Source organism: Nomascus leucogenys, chromosome 6, assembly GCF_006542625.1.
Source record: "Nomascus leucogenys isolate Asia chromosome 6, Asia_NLE_v1, whole genome shotgun sequence".
NCBI lineage: Eukaryota > Metazoa > Chordata > Mammalia > Primates > Hylobatidae > Nomascus > Nomascus leucogenys.
The window spans coordinates 46,128,801-46,149,582 of NC_044386.1; the positions used below are offsets into that span (position 1 = coordinate 46,128,801).

Genomic DNA, 20,782 nt, shown 5'->3' on the forward strand with positions numbered 1-20,782 from the left:
TGCTTTTCATTTTGAAACCATAGGAAAGAAAGATGGGATGTGGTACAAGTATCAAGAAGAGTAATTTTTTTTTCTTGGATTTGCAATGACCAACAAGAAGCAGACAACCTCCCAATTTATGACTTCTGTCCTTGGCAGAGCCCATCAGGATGAAGGGCTTCTTGATAGAGGGGCTCTGAGGACAGAAGTACAGATTCCTCAACCCAACCTCTCTGAGAGCCCAAGCCTTAATTGTAAAGCATTTTATCACTGCTATAACTGCTGGCACTGAAGAAAACTTTTGATTCTTGAATTCAAGCAGCTATAACTGAGCAGCTCTGAAGGAAGGAATACAGACAGAAGAAAAATATGCATACATGACTGGAATTTAGGAGAGTTGAGATCTAGACTAGCCCCATGTCTAACTAGCTGGTTTATTTCAGACTATTCATTTGCCTTCTCTGGGTTTCAGTTTCCTCTTCTGGAAATTAGAGCATTCAACTGATGGGTACTCCTAGGTCTGAAATTACCAAAAATCATCCAGATACAACTCATTCTTAGATTGGAATGCCAAGGTAGATTTTGTGATGGATAGGGCACCCCAAAGTCATTGTACTTAAATTGAATTTCTTTCTATGATTTTTCTGAAGGTTCAGGTACTGGTTACATTAAGAATAGGTTATAAAATTACATGCCTTGCTAATGAAGAACTTGGTGAAACTATTAATAATAGTATTTTTAATAAGTCTCAATTATTGAACACTTAGCACAGGGCAAACAATGTGCTAAAAGCTTTCTGTGGGTTATCTCACTTAGTCCTTAAAACAACCCAATGAGATTAGTACTGTTATTATCTCCATTTTACAGTTTAAAGAATAAGGCTTAGTTTAAAAAACTTGGATCAGATCATACAAAGTAGAAAAGTCAGAATTTGAACTCAAGCCTATTTGCCATCACACTGAGAAAACATCACTCTCTCTATGGTATGAGTCTTGTCCAGACATGAAGTTCTTTTTAAGGATGATGAGCAGATAAAATAAAATCAAGTATATTTATTACATGTAGCTGTTCAGTTAATATTATTCCTCCCCTTTCTTTTGCTCTGTACTAAATATGGATAACAGAGGGAAAATTTGGCTTTCAGAAAATGGCTGACCTATCTAGAGTAGTTTTAGAATGATTCTGCCTAATAGTGGGGGATCCTAAGGTGGGAGTCTATGATTCACTTTAATATGACACTTTATGGAAAATCTGGGCTGTGATATGTCTGTGTGTGTGTAGCAGAGAGAGAGAGGGAGAAATAGAACTAGATCTTTTCTCTTTGCTCTTAACTAAATCTACTCTCTTCTATCTTATTTCCTAAAAAACACTTAAAAATATTTTAAAAAACATTTAAAAATCTTTAAGTGTTTTTTCCTTCAACTTAAGTTCAGGGGTACATGTGCAGTTATTTTTATTTATTAAATAAATTTATTTAAAGATGGGATGTTAATCTGTTGCCCAGGCTACAATGTAGTGATGTGATCATATCTTACTGAAGCCTTGAACTCCTGGGCTTAAGCAATCCTCTTGCCTCAGCCTCCCAAGTAGCTAGGACTACAGGCTAATGCCACCACACCTGCCTAATTAAAAAAAAAAAAAAAATATATATATATATATTTTAAATATATATATATATTTTAAATATATATATATATATATTTTAAATATATATATATATATATTTTAAATATATATATATATATATATTTTAAATATATATATATATATATATATATATATTTTTTTTTTTTTTTTAAGAGATAGGTCTTGCTAGTTGCCTGGGCTAGTCTCGAACTCCTGACCTCAAGCCATCCTTCTGCCTCAGCCTTCTCAGTCACTGCTATTACAGGTGAAAATATGTTTTATTTTAAAAATAAGGAAGATGATAGACTTTCTCTCACCAGGCAATTAACACCACATAGTACATGTTGAGGAAGTGGGTGTTCCTTGCTTTCTATTGTTAATCTGATGATAGTGAGGGTGGAGAGCACTTTGAAAAAATATTTGTATAAGGAGGAGAGAGAGAAGTGAGCTGAATAAGAAAGTCTTTTGCATATCCCAAATTGAGGTCATTCTTGACTTTTTAGAAGATATTTCCTTGAGGTAGACAGCACTTTTCTCAAGGCGGTACAGAGTTTAAATATGTAACCTTGGCTTCAAATACTCTTAGCAGATCCTTACTTTTAAAAATTAATTTTTGGTTTAGGTGCTCAGTGTACTTTCTTATACTTCTAGGAAAGAAAAGAACATTGCCTGCATATTGACCCTTGGAATGGAAGCCAGATTGCTGGATGCTGCTGCTAATAACAGCTAACACTTACATAGGACTTACTGTGTCCTGTGCACTGTTCCAAACTTTGTGTGTATACACTAGCTCAGTCCTCACAATAGCCCTCAGAAATAGCTGTATTATTGTGCTTCATTAAGTCTAAAATATATTGATGATGCATTCTTGACCTTGCCAGAAGATGCTAACAAAAAGCTTTCACACAACTGTATCTCTAGTGACACCTGATTTATAATAGCAATTGCAAGATGTCTTGGATTGTAAGACTGAAATGTAAGATGCACCCCAATTTTAAAGAAGTTAAAATAAGAAAGTGTGTTAGAATTGATAAAATAGAATCTCTTTCCTATTTTACAGATGAGGAGCCCAAGGCAAAAGAGATTAAATCAATTTTCCAAAGTTACGTGACTGGACTCAAATACCGGTGGCTTGGTTGTAGAGTTTCTGCCTTTAACCTCCATTTTTTTTTCCTGTCTCTCAATAATACATTGGAATTGCGCCCATGCTAATATGTGGGTAGACTGGCCAAGACCCAGTTACTTATGCCCTCATTGAAGCACTTATGATAGAACAGCCCCAGATCTTTCTGAGCGAGACTGTGTATATGCTATGTATAGGGCAGTGATGAGGATTGTTGTGCTAATGCGTGTAAAGTGCTTGACATGTGGGCATCTGACCTAGGTTTCAGACCCATTTTCAGCAAGAGAGTGTCAGAGGGAAGCCATTGTGAACTGGCTTCCCAAACCTCAGTAGGCTGGAGTACAAGCAGGAAATGGTGAGCATACAACATTGTTTGGGTGCCCCAAATGTCAAATTCTGCTACCGTGTGTTCTCACTATTTACTCCTTCCTGAAATGAAATGCCAACACAAAAATCATTTACGTTATTAGATTTCTGTATTTGAGGAGTGGAGTATTTTCTTTCTGGAAAACAGGCCCTAGGAATACTACTCAGGACTCGAGTAATAAATAAGAGAACAAAAATTATTTATATGAAAATATACCATCAATTGAGACTTAACATTAAGTTGTCTTCACCTAGTAGTGATCAGTAGTGATGAGAAAACCACGTATGGGCTTGCAGGATGGAGGTGGGAGTATAGTCTGCTGTAGACTAGAACGATCTTCTGCTGAAAGATGGGGTAATTCCATTAACTCCAGGTTTTCACTAATTGGACTGCAAGCTCAGATAAGAAGGCTGTCACCCTCAACACCATGCCCAAACCTTGAAAGGTCTGTTATTTTGAAAACTTGCCTGCCCCCAGCTCCCTTTATTTCTCTGAAATTTTCTTATTCTTTGGAATTCTGGTCTCTGTTAACCCAGACCAGCCCGGTCAGCGTGATCAGTTTTGGACAAACTCTAGACAGCCTCCAAATTTGCTAAAGGTTTTCCCCGATCATAATCTTCATTGTTGGGTCATGGGTGAATGTTTTCCTGCCAGGTCTTTCAGGTAAAATGGGAGGTGAATTCTCAACCCAGGAAGCCTGTGTCACTCATCACATCTTTCCTTGTTATCTGTCATCTCTGTCATCTTCTCCTATGCCAGTGCTCCTTTCTCCCAGTCCTTTACTGTGCTCGAACACATATATGCTGTTCGAGTGAGATGATACAGTACATAATGGTGGAGATAAATTTTTGGATACAGAATATCTACAAATGAGGTAATTTAAAAATAAAATTTTAAGTTCGTTGGTTTGGCACACATTTTAAACACCAAACTGTTGTTTTTTGGTGTTTCCGATTGTCATTTTACATTTCTAGTTTTGAACTGTTTGAACATCTGAAATTAATTTGAAACATTTCAGACTGTTTTGAACCAATCTATATCAGTCTAAACCAGTAAAAACAATTTTATAGATAACTATAGTTATCAAACTAGTTTCCAGCAGTTTAATAGAGTTAGAACAAGTGTGACTCAATTGAAAGTAGGTTTAATTTGTCAGCACAGTTTGATTCAGTAAAATATACTCAGAACCAACTACAACTTATAGAAGCCTGTCAGAACCTGCATGTCCAAGTCAGAGCCTATTTGAGCTAGCTAAAACCAGTCTGAAGCAATTAAAGCTAATTACAATGAGACTCCAATAATTTTGGTTAGATACATCAGGTTTTAGCCAAAGTCAGAAAGTAGTTTTGTAGGAGAACCTCTTTTAACTCACCTTAACATAATATGAACCAGATTCTTTTGAACAACTATGAACTTGCTAAAATGGATGGGTGTATTTTATATGGATTTGAGTCTGTTTTTAAGTTGATCAGAACTCTTTTGAAGTAAACATATCTGTATTAAATGAATTGCAAATGGTTAAAACCAGCCAAAAAAGATCAGAATTATTTGAAAGTGATCTTTGTCAACTCAGCTGACCACTTTGAGCCAGTTAGCAATTGTTTGTGCTAGAAAGACATGTTTTAAGCTGGCCAGAGTCAGTCTGAAATTTGTTCTAGATCTTCAGACCCAGTCTGAACACCCACAATGGGGAGAACAAAGTGAGCTAACAGTTAAGTACCCAGTATATGCCAACCATTGTGCTGGGCACTCCATAAACAGTATCTCATTGAATCCTCAGAACAATGGTGTGAGGTAGTGTATATTCTTTTTTATAGAACAGAAACCTGGAAATCTAAGGCTCAAAGACATCCAAGTAATTGGTGTCTGGGAGATCTGGCATTCAAACCCAGCTCTGCTTGACTTGGTGAGTTTCCTATTAGGTTTTCTTGTGAGATACCGTACTACTGGTCACTTGAAAGCCCATTGTGCATTTGTAACAAAAATGTGTAATGGATATGAAGCTTGGGGTAGAATAGACATTGGACTTGGAGCCAGGAGATCTAGATTCTAGATCGTGCAAATCAGTCTACCTCTCTGGGTTCTGTTTTATCCTTTGGAAAACTGAACCCAGAGAGTGGAAGGTCTGAACATTTATTTTCAGATCAAGAAAGCAGATAATTGTCTTTAAGATACAATCTGAAAATTGCGAACTATGATTAATATTGATGGTGGTGTCTATACCTTCAGTTTGCGGTATGTGGTTTGTTAACAGTCCCTTTATGATTACTTGGTCAGTATTGCCATTGTGAATAGAAAACAAAACTCATGAAGATCATTTGTAGACTTACATGTGTGATTACCCATGGAAATGAAACACCTTAGAGATAGTTTCATTTAAGTCTTTGAATTCCACTTAAGTGGGTTTAGAGAATTCTAGAATATGATGCCATTGGTGACAGCGTTTTTTCCGGTACCTTAAGTGATGTAAAAAACATAGTTATACCAACTTTTTTTTTCAAATTAAAAATAAATAGGAAATAAGGTAGCCACAGTGTCTTCTTGCATCATTCTCACTGCAGGATCGGTATTGTTTTCTGCTGCTCCATTCAGTTTGAGGGGAAGCCCTCAAATGAGTCGACATTATCTGGACTTGCTTTTCAATTCTTAGCTCTTATTTCCAATAAGTTAGAGCCAGGTGTGATGCTGTGATGTGACATGCTATAATGTTGATGTCCAAGTTGTCGTTTTTTGGAGAGGAATTCTGTTACATGTCATTAATACTGGTGACCTACACTTGCAAATATCCAAGCTATAAAGATAGGTAAGGCATCATCTGTGAAGTGTCACTCTTTATAGTGTGCAAATAGAATTTTGAATGTTTGTAGAGGCTCTGCCCTTATCCACGGGCTAGCCATACCTGAAACGTGAGGTTGCAGATCTACACTGAAGCACTCTGAGGAAACACACTGCAGTGACTCTTGGGGCTTAGCATTCAGGAGTTTTCAGCATAAGGTGAGTCCCCAAGTTGAGGATGGGGTGAGGAAGGCAACACTGAAAACCAGTAAATATTCTTGTCTGAGTTTTTATTAATTTTATGGATATATAGAAATAGTCCTATAGGAAGCACTGAGTATGGCAGCCAAGTTTCTGGATATAGGGCTGGGTAAAAAGGGGATAATGCTGGGAGTCAGTAGCATCTAATGTAGGACATCTGGCATGTGTATAGATGGATAAATATGTATGTTTGAATAGTCATGTAGAGTTGTCAGTGTTAATGAGATAACTAGTTATTTTTATGATTTTCAGGAGAGTTTATTGGCATTGGCGGTGGGGAATGGAGAGAGGTTGGTTAATGTGTACAAGTATACGGTTAGATGGAAAGAATAAGTTCTAATGTTCAACAGTAGACTAGGATGACTATAGTTAACAAAAATGTATTGTGTATTTCAAAATAGCTAGAAGAGAGGACTTGAAATGTTCCCAATGCATAGAAATGATAAATATTCGAGGTAATAAATACCCTAAATACCTGGATATGATCATTACATTCTATGCATGTAACAAAATATTACATGTACCCCATAAAAATGTACAAATATTATGTATCAATAACATTGTAATAAAAAAGTAAACCTCCCCTGGAGAGAGATCCCATTTCTAGTTGGACTGATATTTTGGGTTTGAATCTATTTAGAACGTAAAAACAAATCATGAAAAGTGCTGATTGCAAAGAACCAAAAATAGCCATCGTTAGGTATTGCTGACATAAATGAATTTTTCTTCTTTAAGGTGGACTTTTGTTTTAGTCAATATTGAAGTGCTGAATTTTTAGCACTTCTTGATAGAATACCCAGGTAAATATAGGTAGGCGAGCCCTTGGTTGTGGCACTATGGTCTCTGAGCAGTGATTGTTCAAATCTGGAACTCAGTTCCCAAGTGAGCAGTGATGCTCCAGAGAAGTCTGACTTAATGTGTAGTACATGTTAATAGTAATACGTAAGGAAGCAGGGACTAAATTTACTTGTGAAATAACAGTGTCTTTGAAGGAGCTGTAATAACAAGTGAAAATGAATAGAATAAATGAAATTGCCTGGATGTCCATGTAAAAAGAGAGAAAAGGCAAGGTTCTAGCACTAGGAGACTTTCTTTCTTTTTTTAAAATTTCCATAGGTTTTTGGGAGAACAGGTGGTGTTTTGTTACATGAATAAGTTCTTTAGTGTACACTGTATTCAATCTGTAGCCTTTTATCCCTCACCCCCCTCCCACCCTTCCCCCCCGAGTCCCCAAAGTCCATTGTATCATTCTTATGCCTTTGCATCCTCATAGATTAGCTCCCACTTATGAGTGAGAACATGTGATGTTTGGTTTTCCATTCCTGACTTACTTCACTTAGAATAATGGTCTTCAATTCCATCCAGATTGCTGTGAATGCCATTATTTCATTCCTTTTTGTGGCTGAGTAGTATTCCATGGTGTGTGTGTGTGTGTGTGTGTGTATACACATATATACACATATATATACATATATACATATATACACATATATATACATATATACATATATACATATATATACATATATATACATATATACATATATATATACATATATACATATATACACATATATACATATATATGTATATATATACACACACACATATATGTATATATATATATCACAATTTCTTTACTCATTGATTGGTGAGCATTTGGACTGGTTCCTTATTTTTGCAATTGCAAATTTTAGCACTAGGAGACTTTGAAAAAGGTGGGGAAATTGGAACCACTTGCACTCTAATGATTACTGTTATTCCTTATAACATTCTTCTTCCTCTGTTTTTCTTGTATTAGTTTTTGTTCTATATGGTCTGCAGATAAGACTTAGTGACTATTACCTTCTTGTTGATTATCATTCCCACTTGGAATTTTTGTCCTAATGGTACTATAATATGTATGTTTTTATTTTATTTTTATTTATTTTTTTATTTTGAGATGGAGTTTTGCTCTTGTTGCCCAGGCTGGAGTGCAATGGCACGATCTTGGCTCACTGCAACCTCCACCTCCCAGGTTCAAGTGATTCTCCTGCCTCAGCCTCCCGAGTAGCTGGGATTATAGGAATGCACCACCACGCCTGGCTAATTTTTGTATTTTCGGTAGAGATGGGGTTTCTCCATGTTGGTCAGGCTGGTCTCGAACTCCCGACCTTAGGTGATCCGCCTGCCTTGGCCTCCCAAAGTGCTGGGATTACCTGCATGTTAAATTAAAACTACACTGTTAATTACTATTTCAATAGCTTCTCATCTAGCTAGTTATTAGGTCTTCAAGGATGGTGAACAATATGTATGTAACTCTCTTTTCATACAACCTGTAGACATACAGGTTAACATTAGGTGTTAAACTGAATATTGTTGTCACTTTTTAAATGGATAATTAATGTTTTCTAATGGATTTTAATTAAAAAAATTTGTGTGCATTTTACAGGTGAACCACTGAGTTCTTCATTATGTCTGATGGAGATTATGATTACCTCATCAAGTTTTTAGCTTTGGGAGACTCTGGCGTAGGGAAGACCAGTGTACTTTACCAATATACAGATGGTAAATTTAACTCCAAATTTATCACAACAGTGGGCATTGACTTCCGGGAAAAGAGAGTGGTAAGTTCTATATCCTTCTATGTAAAAATGTAATCTTTGAGTCAACATTTGCTGGTCTGTTTAGTTTACTTTGTAGGAATTAGGAGGACAAAGGTTGGGATCTGAAATTAAAGGGTACATATGAAAGTGAGTTATGTTCAATCCAGGCAACATGATTGAAAAGGCTGTGCTGACAACACTTCATATAAAACCAGGCACACAAAGTGGAAGTGGACAGTACTTTAAAATGTCACCTTGGTACTCTTTTGGCTTGTATCTTCCCTCTGAACTCCAGAAGTTATTTGTCTACCTTCGTCTTGAAGCCTGCCAACCACCTTGCCCCTCATACTCTTGTTTTGTGGGCTGTGTCTTCCACCTTTGGTATCTTATTATTTTTAATGGCATTTCTCCTAATAAAGTCTCAGCAGTTCCACATGGAACACTAACTGGAAGAACTCATCACTGCTGCCAGGAGGGTGAGGTTGGAGTAGGAGTGGGGAATGCCAGTAGTGAGTGTGATATTCTGCAGAATGTTGAAGGGAGAAACTTTTATTTATTTATTTTTTAAGGACTTTGAGACTGAAAGTTATTCTAGTGTTGGAAGGGAAGGCAGAAGGTCATGGTGTCACAGTTGCAGATAAGGAAAGATGGCCTTCTCCTTAGACTACATTTCTTGCTGAAAAATCCATTGTTAGCATGAAGCAGGTAAACAAGTGGTCAGGAAATTAATGACAAAGGTCCTTTAATGGATCATATTCTGTCAGGGGGAAAGGTCCCTGGCTTTTACGACAGAAGAATATTCCCTTTTGCCCATTCTAGTATTTTATTCTACTACCAGAGAGTCTTATAGAGATTAAGACCCACTGAATAACAATAGGGCCTTAATGAAATATTTAGTATTAACGTATAGTTGATAGAATCTATATGTATGTATGTGATTATTTTTGTTGGTTACTTATTTTATAACTTAAAAAATAAATTTGTTGAGATATAATTCACAAAAAAAGGAAATTCATCCATCTAAAGTATAAAATTCAGTGGTTTTTAGTATATCCGGAGTTGTGTGGCCATCACAGCCATTTAATTTTAGAATAGTTTCATCACTTTAAAAAGAAACCTCATACCTATTAGCAGGCATTCCTCTTTCTACCTCCCCTTAGTCACCATGAATTTTCTATCAATGGCTTCTGCACACATCATATAAATGGAATAATATATGTCTTTTTGTGTCTGGCTTCTTACACTCAGCCTGATGTTTTCAAGGATCTTCCATGTTGTAGCGTGTATCAGGACTTCATTACTTATTGTGGCTACATAATTTTCTATTGTATTGTTACACCGTTTTGTTTATCCATTTGTCTGTTGATAGATATTTTTGTTTCTTTTTCTATTTTCTAGTGTATCATTTTAATTCCCTTTATTTATTATATATTTTTGAGTTCTTTTTTAATAGTTCCCTTGGGGATTACAATCACAATCTAATTTTGATTAATAGCAGCTTAATTTTAATAGTGTGTAAAACTTTGCTCTTATATGGCTCTGTTTCATCCCCTCTTTTTGTGCTGTTATTGCTGTACAAATGACATCTTTCTACATTGTGTGCCCATCATCAACACAGCTTTACAATTATTGCTGTATGCAGTTAATTTTTTTTCTTTTTCTTTTCTTTTCTTTTTTTTTGAGACAGAGTCCCTCTCTGTTGCTCAGGCTGGAGTGCAGTGGTGACATCTCGGCTCACTGCAACCTGTGTCTCCCAGGTTTAAGCGATTCTCCTGCCTTAGTCTCCCGAGTAGCTAGGATTACAGGCACCCACCACCACACCCGGCTAATTGTTTATATTTTTAGTAGTAATGGGGTTTTGCCACGTTGGCCCGGCTGGTCTCAAACTCCTGGCCTCAAGTGATCCACCCATCTTAGCCTCCCAAAGTGCTGGGGGATTACAGGCGTAAGCCACCACTCCCAGCCTGCAGTTAAATTTTAATCTGGTGGAAGAAAAGGGCTACAAAGAAAAACACATTTTTACTGTTTTTTATATTTACTATGCAGTTACATTTTTACTGGTGCTCATTATTTCTTTGTGTGGATTTAAGTTACTGTCTAGTGTCCTTTCAGCTCAGTCTTGAGAGTTGTCTTTAGTATTTCTTGTAGGGCAGGTCTGCTGGAGATGACTTTTCTGTTTTGTCTTAATTTATCCTTTAATTTTAGAGGACAGCTATGTTACTGATTTTTAACTTCTTTGAATAGATTTATAATTCCTGATGTAAAGTCTTTGTCTAATACATTTAACATCTGGGCCTTCTCAGGAATAATTTCTATTAGTTGCTTTTTTCTTGTGCATGAGCCATACGTTCCTGTTTCTTTGTGTGTCGTATAAGTTTTGCTGAAAACTGGACATTTAAAATAATGTGTCTATTCTAGAAACTCAGATTCTTTCCCCTACCTGGGTTTCTTGTTTTTACTGCATATGTAATTTATTTTTGTTGTTGCTGTTTGTTTAATAATGTTTCTGGGATAATTCTGCAAAATCTGTATTCTTTATTTGCAGCTACTGAAGTCTCTGCTCAGTCAACTTAGTGGACAGCTAATGAGTGGACAGAGTTTATTAAATTCCTTGAACCAATAAGTCTCTTAGCTTTTTCTGAGAGTCTCTGTGTGTTTGTTGGGGTATGTGTTTAATACTACTGCAGGCAGTTTACAACTCTGCCTTAGCTTTTATTTTCTGCCTGAGAAGAACCTCACAGTCAGTCAGAAGTGAGAGATTAGGACCTTTTTAGATCTTTCCTGGGCATTCGTAGAGCCCTGCCCATGAACATGGCCTTTTAGGTTCCAAGGAATATTTGGGAGCATTATAGAAATCTCATTTCCTATTTTTTTCTTTAATTTTGTTTGTTTGTTTGTTAGACTTTTGTTAGCCCTAATTGGTATTGTTACTTTTGGTAACTGTGATGTTAGATAATTACTGCTGAGAGTTTTCAACAAATGCCCTCGGGATAGGGCTGTTCTCAAAGAGCAAGCTTTGAGTGAGGTCAAATAAAGACAAAGCTGGGGCATGGAGCTTTCCAAGGGGCTTCCTGACAGTTTTTCTCAGTATGGGACTTTTAGGGAGCTCCAAACCGATTGTGCCTCACTGTCCACAGTGGTGGCTAGGCTGATGTTTTCACAACTACCACATTTGTGCAAATGGCTTTTAAGTCTTCTAAGAGCTGGAGTGAGGGGGATGGGAATGGGGCAAGGTAAAAAACACCTCACAGCCTACTGTTTTTACTGATATTCAGCTGTTTTTCTTGAATAAATGATCCTTGGAATGTTGCAAGTCTTTGTTAATTTCTAGAGTACTGAAAAAATTGATTTGGACAATTTTTACCAGTGTTTTTGTTGCTATTGTGGAGGAAGAAATTTTTGACGGTCCTTTCTCTGCTGTTCTAGGAGTGTTGTCTATAAAATTATTTTAAGAGCACTTTTAAAATGTGGTATGGGACAAGGGAAAATTGTTCTACCAAAAATACACCTGCACTCAAACGTTTATTGTAGCACTATTCACAATAGCAAAGTCATGGAACTAACCTAGGTGCTTATCAGTGGTGGATTAGACAAAGAAAATGTGGTACATATACACCATAGAATACTATGCAGCCATAAAAAATGAAATTATGTCTTTTGCAGCAACATGGATAGAGCTGGGGGCCATTATCCTAAGTGAATTAATGCAGAAACAGAAAATCAAATGCCACATGCATTCTCACTTATAAGTGGGAACTAAACAATGGGTATGCGTGGATATAGACACAGAAACAGTAGACACTAGGGACTCCAAAAGGGGGAAGGCAGCGGGACAGGGGCTGAAAAACTACTTATTGGGTACTATGTTCACTGTTTGGGTGATGAGTTCAATAGATGCTCAAACCCCAGCATTATGCAATCTATCTACGTAACAAGCCTGCACATGTACCCCCTGGTTAAACAAACAAAAAAGATGAGATTGGGAAAAGCCATAGAAATGTAATATTTCCTGAAACTAGTGACCCAAGAGAACTTTGAGGAAAGGTAAACTAATTATTATATTTTATACATTATTTTATATTCATATTTTACAATATATTTATAAAATATATATGTATATATTTCAATATAACTTATTACATTACCTGGATATAATTATTTGACATAAATACCAACATGGTTGTATTCCAGATGGCATTCTCTTTGGAAGTTTAGATGCCTTAGGGATTTGTACTGAATAAAAAGGTGAGAAGGGTTCACTGGTGTTAGAAGTTCTCTTTTGTTTTCTCTTTCACTTTGCTGTTTTAGGTGTACAGAGCCAATGGGCCGGATGGAGCCATTGGCAGAGGCCAGAGAATCCACCTGCAGTTATGGGACACAGCAGGGCAGGAGAGGTATGAGATCTTCAGTTATGTGCTCCTTACCAAAGGAAAGGGAAAAATAGGTATGTTCTTCAAACAGTGACCTGAGCAGGAAAAAGCCAGCCAATTTGTTGGTTTGCACTTGGATAAAGAATGCTGCCAAATTAGCAGGAAATTTGTCAGTCTGAGATGAGAATGGTGGCCTTATTTCATACAAGGTCAAAGGAGAGGTTAGGATTCTTACTTGTGGACTTTTTTCTTTTCCTTCTTTTAATGTTTTGACTTAGACACTTTGCTCCATTTCCTTTTGCTATTTACTCAACCACAAGAAAGCGGCCAAGTTACATGCATTATTCTTACCCAATTGTTGAAACCTAGTGGGAAATCTGGTTGGAATTAATTCGTATGACCAGAGGTTACTTGACCAAAATAAGCCACATGAAATCTTGATATAAAGTTGCTTTCAGTTAGCTAAAACTTCTGTTTTCTCTCACAGCCACCTTGAAAGATTTTGTTTTTTAACTTTTTATTACGGAAAACTTCAAGGATATTCAAAAGTGGAAGGATTATATGATAAACCCTTGTACCCATTACTCAGCTTCAACAATTATGAAATTGTGGCCAACAGAATTTCATTTATACCCCTTACCTCTTCTCACCCCCACCCCCTTACCCTATAATTTGGAAGCAAATTCCAGACATTATATTATTTCATTGTTAATACTTGTGGTATGTAGCTCTGAAAGATAAGAACTCTTTTGTTTTTGGGTGGAGTTTGATTCTTGTTGCCCAGGCTGGCGTGATCTCAGCTCACTGCAACCTCTACCTCGCTGGTTCAAGTGATTCTCCTGCCTCAGCCTCCTGATTAGCTGGGATAACAGGTGTGCACCACCACACCCAGCTAGTTTTGTATTTTTAGTAGAGATGGGGTTTCTCCATGTTGGTCAGGCTGGTCTCTAACTCCTGACTTCAGGTGATCCTCCCGCCTCGGCCTCCCAAAGTGCTGGGATTGCAGGCGTGAGCCATGGCCCCTGGCCAAGAACTCTTTTTAATAAAAACATTGATTAAAAGTATTTGAGAAAAACCTAATATTGCTGATTAGATGACAAATTCATACCAATATTTTCTTCCCTGGAGCCTGCCTGTCAGTTACAGGTTTTACCTATAGGCAAAGACGAGAGGAAAGTGACTGGTGATAGGGTGGGGTTGGGGGTGGGGAGAGAGAGAGAGAAGACAGGGAAGACAGGAGGATAAAGCCTTGGAAGGTAGAGTACCAAGACAGAATGTCTGAGTCAAGAGATTCTTACCTTCAAGCCAAACAAATGGCCATCGGAGATAAGAGATCTCTGCATATTCTGAAGTTAAAAGGTCATGGAACACATTGTAATGTCAAGTCAAGCTTTCACAAAAGGAAAACATACACTATATTGCTTTTGGCCAAATTAACTCATAATTGTACAATAAATTCTTGGCTGAGACTAAGGTCACAAGCTGGTTCTTGTCATCCCTCTCTAGCAGGCTGGGTTTTCAAATCACATGGTCTGTTAACACTTAAACTGATATAAGTGATAAATAACTATCCTGTACACTTTTGAAATATCACCATGTAGCTTGTTATTGGTAAACTTTTGTAAGAGGCTGAAGGCATTGCTTGTAGCTTTATATTTCAGGAGTGGGGCCATGGTTTAACTGACCATTCTGCTTTTATGTTCCTAGGTTTCGTAGCTTAACAACAGCGTTCTTCAGAGATGCTATGGGTTTTCTCCTACTTTTTGATCTGACAAATGAGCAAAGTTTCCTCAATGTCAGAAACTGGATAAGTAAGTGTTAATGTTCCCCAGTGTCCTGCTACACACTCCCCTCTTATTTATAGAATGCCCTCTTAACGCTCTACTTCTGTGACAAATTGTTTTGGAGGAGATCTTAGTGCAAACACTATTTTAAGGAGCCAGGTTTTTAGTTTAGGGACAAAGATAATTGAAATACTCTGCTTCTCCCTGGTACTGATAACTTTGATTTGTTGAGAACTTCCTGTGCTCCAGGTACAAGGCAGCACTTTATGTGTGCTCTCCTCTTCAGTCTATCCCAGAGAAGAGACTCTTATTCCCATTTCACAGATGAGGAAGTAGAAGCCTAGAGAAGTTAAATCTCTAAGTATCTGCTTGTCTATTGTATGCTATCAATTCTTCTATCATCTCTGGGCATTAAATGGATATTATATATGTTATATAGATGCAGATAGCTTTTAAAGACTTAATGGATCATACCCCTGGCTTCATGTCTTTTCTGTGCTTAGAGTCCCCTTCTAGCTTTTAGGGTTAGAGCATCTTTCAGGAGGATTCTGCCATGGAAAACTCTACAACTGCATTGATAAAAGTGGTCACCAGTGCAATATATGTCAACCTTTATTTTGGAGAGATTTTAACCTCCTAAATGATTGGTTCATAGCCATTTAGAATTCTGCCACTTGACTGCATAACAGCTTTCAAATGTATAGTTTCCTTATTTGGTCATGTTAGTGTAACCCTAGAGGATCTATTAGGGAAGGCTGTAATATTAAATTCTTAATATCTAAATCTTTATAACACTGACTTAAAAAGATCTGCTACTTAAACATTACTTACTGTTTTGGGATTATGAAAAGGTAATTGGCTGTAGTTTTGATAGTAGAAAACCTTAGTTTAAAAATGAGTTTAAAAATAATTTAGTGCACTGTGGTTTTCACATACTTTGTATCTGATCCTCACAATCACCCTGGGCAAAGATTCGGGTCAGTGTCGTGCCCTTATTTCAGGAGAAGGACATTGAGCCTTAAAAAGCAGTAGACTTATCCAAGGATATGAAGCTTTGGCTTTCAGTTTAATGGCCTTTTTTTGCCCGTTCTCAAGTCAGTTGGCCACTAAGAGTTGAAGAGCTATTAATTACTTTAAATATGAGTTCCCCAAATATAGTAATGCTTACTGGGGCTTCACTTCGCTAGATGCCTGGCTAAGTTGCATACCTCATTATTTCCCTTGTAGCTGAACGACAGTGGCTATTTACGGTCCCTTAATCTCAGCCCGTGTTCATCATCCCTCCTTTGCATCATCAGAACAAGTTCTGGGGCTTTTTAAAATCAACTATTTTATAAGGATCACTAGAGAGTGCTCACAGAATCTTAGCATCAAAAAATAACCTACCTGTTTTTCATAGGTAGACACTAAAACTCTGAGACATTAGATAAATATTGCCTATCCTGGCTAACTAGTTGGATAAAGAACAAAATTATGTGAAAATACGTATACATATGTATGTATTTTGTTTTGTTTTCCTTAGAGAGTAAAAGAATCCTTATTGCTCAATGAGGTAAAGAACACTGATACGTGTTGAAGATTTTATATGTTTAATAGAAAGTATTCTCCACCCCCTACCATTTAAACAAAAAGGTATAATGTTCAGTGTCAGAAGTGGTAATATCAAATCTTAATTAGGAATAAACATTTGTTAATTATCTGTAATTTTATTTTTTCTTCTTCCTGTAAGCATTTTGAGTATTACAACGATCATTCATTTCTTATCTTTTTTTTTTTTTTTTGAGATGGTGTTTCTACTCTTGTTGCCCTTGCTAGAGTGCAATGGTGCAGTCTCGGCTCACTGCAACCTCCGCCTCCTGGGTTCAAGCAATTCTCCTGCCTCAGCCTCCCAAGTAGCTGGGATTACAGGCGCACACCAACACCCCCAGCTAATTTTTGTATTTTTGTAGAGATGGGGTTTCACCATGTTGGCCAGGCTGGTCTCCAACTCCTGACCTTAGGTGATCTGCCCGCCTTGGCCTCCCAAAGTGCTGGGATTATAGGTGTGAGCCACGGTGCCCGGCCCATTTCTTATCTTTTAATAAAAATAATAGCTTAATACACACAAATACACACACACACACACACACACACACACACACAAATATATAAAAATCAGTGGTGAGTGCCAGAACACGGTGTTGCATTAAAGAAGTAGCTGACTCGTGGGCCCTGATTGGCCTGGGAGAGAAGAGCAGGTCTATATACCCTCCCATTTCCCTTTGCTCCTTTCAGACCCTTCCCTCTCACTCAATCTCTCTATGCCCTCTTGAGAAGGGTGATAAAAGTCTAAAGTAAGCCCCACTCAGTTGAGGAGACAGAACAGAGGCTGAGTCCTCTGGGCCTGGATTGAAATCTAAAAGGAATTTGATAGTGTGGTAGTCACTGCCCTGTCTTCCTGGAGTTCAGAGGAGTAAGCAAGTCATGCCCAGAGTCACTCTTCATCCAGTGCTAGTGTGTCTCCTAAGGAAACTTTAAAGTAACCTACATTTCTAAACTTTCTTCTGTAGAGTCACGTAAGTGGTGCAAGAACCCAACAGTATATATTTTACATATTTTTACCTCTTTATTTTTTATTCCCGTTATTCTCTCTGTCTGAAAAACCCTTTCCACACCTGCCCCCATTTTTTAACCAACTGGAGTTCTGCTTATTCTTTAAAACCTAGCAAAGATGGCCTCTGTAAGATTTTCTGTAATAACCTTAGTTGTGTTAGGTGTTTTCCCTCCTCTTAACCCCTGTTACATTTTATACTGTGTATAGGGTCCTTATCACATCCAGTATCAGATTGTAGTTGTTTATGTAGGTGACTTTTTTCTTACTGAAGTTTTTAAAATAACTGATTAATTTGCTTTTTAGGTAAGTACAATCTTAGTAGAAAAATTAGGAAAAATGAGACAAAAAGAAGAAATTACCAATAATCACACTTCCTAGACTGCCCAAAATAAATACTGTTAACTGTAATTACTGGGGATACTTACATGCTCTTCTAAATGCTTTAATGTATTAACTTCTCAAATGTGAATGTGCATCTCAGTCACCTGGAGGACTTTTTAAAACACAGATTTCTAGCCCCATTTCCAGCATTCCTGATTCAGTAGAGCTGGGGTGGGACCTGAGACTTGCATGTCAACACATTCTTAGGTTATGCTAAGGCTGGTGGCTCACAGTCCTTACCTGCAGAATCACTGGATTAATTCATTTTAATCCTTACCTTGACTGTATAAAGTAATTAGTATCATTATCACCATTTACAGATGGGGAAACTGAGGCAGTCAAATAACTTCATCAGGGTCACACAGCTAGTAAATGGCAGAGCCAGGATTCAACCCTCGGTACACTGGATCCTGAGTCCGTGCTCATAGCATGACACCGGGCATGGACCTATAACACCTTATAAGGCATTAACAGAGCACAGAGCCACTCTGGAGACCAGAAAGATAATGAGGTAACCATGAAGCAAGTCTTGAAGGAAGGTTGTGGTTAAGTATTCAACGATGTGGGAACAGCATGTGTAACAACCTGGAGGAAAGAAAGGGCGTGGCTTTTCATGAAATGGCACACAGTTTAGTCTCTCCTCTGTAGGTCTTATTACCCCAGTTGCCCCATAAGGGCAAAGAACTGTTGTGAAATTCCGTGCAGAGTATCAGGCCTGTGCTAATGCTCAGTAAACACTTGCCTACTTGACTTTCTTATGATAAGATATAATGAACACGACTTCATAATGAAGAACTAAAATGTCCACACTTTTCTGGTTAACCATGATGAAAAAATAAATTGGGCCATAAACTTTGAAGTATGTCTTACTGTGAACGTTTAGGCCTTAATTTTATTCTGGGGTGTAATGGGTAAGAAATGTGGTGTTATTTTCCTACTTTGAAAGATTAAACTATTTAGCTTAGTGAAGCTCTTTGGTTTGAGTCAATTGCTTTTTATAATTGTGCCTATTTGCAGGTTTTCAGGTGAAATAAGTGCTGTGGAATAACAATTATTCCACTATAAGAATTATAGTCCTCTGCTTCTACTTGGTTCTGGTGACAGAGTCACTTACTGTTTATTCTGGGACTTTTCTTCTCATTGAAGCCTGTATCTTGTTTGTTTTAAATGAATTGATTCTGCCCTAGGATAATAGAAAAATGTGAAAAACATTTTGGATTAGTTTGGAGAAAAACAATTCTTTTAGAAATGTCATTGCTATGGAGAAAAAAACACATAACAACAGTTTTAAGATTAGCAGTAAACCCTAGGAACTCCTCCAACTTTCTTTTCAAATAGCCTTCGTAAAAAAGAAAGGTGTTTTGTGTGCGTGTGTGCGCATGCGTGTGTGTGTGCATATGTGGGCCCTCACACTTGAGAGGTAGCACATTCTATAAACTCTCTGCTATCAATAAGCTGGGGTATGTGCTTAAGAATGGTTTTATATTTCTGCCCCAACTATTCAGCGTTACAGATAAGATTACTGATGCTTTGAAAGCATTATGTCAATTCCCAATATCTCTATATACATTACAGTCTTCAAAGCACTTTTGCATGTATTGTTCATTGATCATACACTTACATTATTATTTACATATATAATAAACTTTCCTATATTAATAGGCCAGCTACAGATGCATGCATATTGTGAAAACCCAGATATAGTGCTGTGTGGAAACAAGAGTGATCTGGAGGACCAGAGAGCAGTGAAAGAGGAGGAAGCCATTGCACTCGCAGAGAAATATGGGTGAGTATTTTTGTGGAGAAGTCTAGAGAAAACATTTTCAATATAAACATTAGCAGGTGAACAGTAATGAAAAAGACAAAAGTGGAAAATTAAAGCAAAACCTCAGCCACAGGCCTGGGGGCATGTTGAATGTGTCCTTTTTATATGATATGATAGTAGGATCCTTTGAAAATGCATGTGGCAAGGGCCTCTTTCAGTGCTTTGGTCCCATTTTCTCAAGCTCTTGGCATTTGCAGAGAGACAACTTTGAGCTGTCTCAGAGGTGCCTTAGTATGTAAGGCCTTCTTTCCAAGATGCAAATAGGAGACTCCTGGGGTAAAGAAATCCTCCATGTTGAGCAAGGAAATTTCTTTTTTCTTTTCTTTTCTTCTCCTTTCTTTTTTCTTTCTTTTTTTTTGAGACAGAGTCTCACACTGTCTCCCAGGCTGGAGTGCAGTGGCACAATCTCGGCTCATTGCAACCTCCGCCTCCCGGGTTCAAGCGATTCTCCTACCTCAGCCTCCCAAGTAGCTGGGACTACAGGAGTCCACCACCACGCCTGGCTAGTTTTTGTATTTTTAGTAGAGACGGTGTTTCACCATATTGGCCAGGCTGGTCTCGAACTCCTGACCTTGTGACCCACCTGCCTCAGCCTCCCAAAGTGCTGGGATTACAGGCATGAGCCACCACACCTGGCCTCAGCAAGGAAATTTCAAAGCCACTTCATGTACTATTGTAGAGAATGGTAGCATATAAGAAGGGCTTATTGGTTATTGCAGACTAGGTGCTGGTTTTGAAATTTCTATGCTGAGAGAGGAGTGTGAGATCTCCTTTGGCTTAGTCTACGGTCTTGTGGTGGAGGGTCGGCAAAATACTGTCGTTCTTGAGTTCTGGGAATAGGATCATAGCAGCAGCAGCAGCAGCAGCAGCAGCAGCATGAATTGGACATGAAAGAAGTGGTCAGCTGCTGCTTATTAAAGTATTAAAGTGTTAAGGGTGCCTCTAAAAGGAATTTTTACTTTACTTTCTTTCTGCCTCTCACACAATGAGAACCCATATGTAAATTCAAACCCTTACTAGCATTAAAAGAGGAAGGAAGCAAGTGGGTTGAGCGGGGAGGGGAGGGGAGGGAAACAGAGATGGTGTAGATGGTGTAGGGGATGTTACCCAGCT

At 37.7% G+C, this 20,782-nt stretch overlaps 1 protein-coding gene across 2 annotated transcripts in view; it reads left to right on the top strand.

Moving 5' to 3' along the window:
- The window catches only part of RAB27A (RAB27A, member RAS oncogene family), an 86,853-nt gene that overhangs the window by 47,842 nt on the left and 18,229 nt on the right, over positions 1 to 20,782 (top strand). For both annotated transcript variants that reach the window (XM_030814066.1, XM_030814065.1), the window contains 4 exons: positions 8,563 to 8,737; positions 13,025 to 13,110; positions 14,794 to 14,897; positions 19,507 to 19,630. In XM_030814066.1, coding sequence (XP_030669926.1) covers positions 8,585 to 8,737; positions 13,025 to 13,110; positions 14,794 to 14,897; positions 19,507 to 19,630 — 467 coding nt within the window. In that variant the 5' untranslated portion in view covers positions 8,563 to 8,584. The remainder of the gene's footprint in view (positions 1 to 8,562; positions 8,738 to 13,024; positions 13,111 to 14,793; positions 14,898 to 19,506; positions 19,631 to 20,782) is intronic.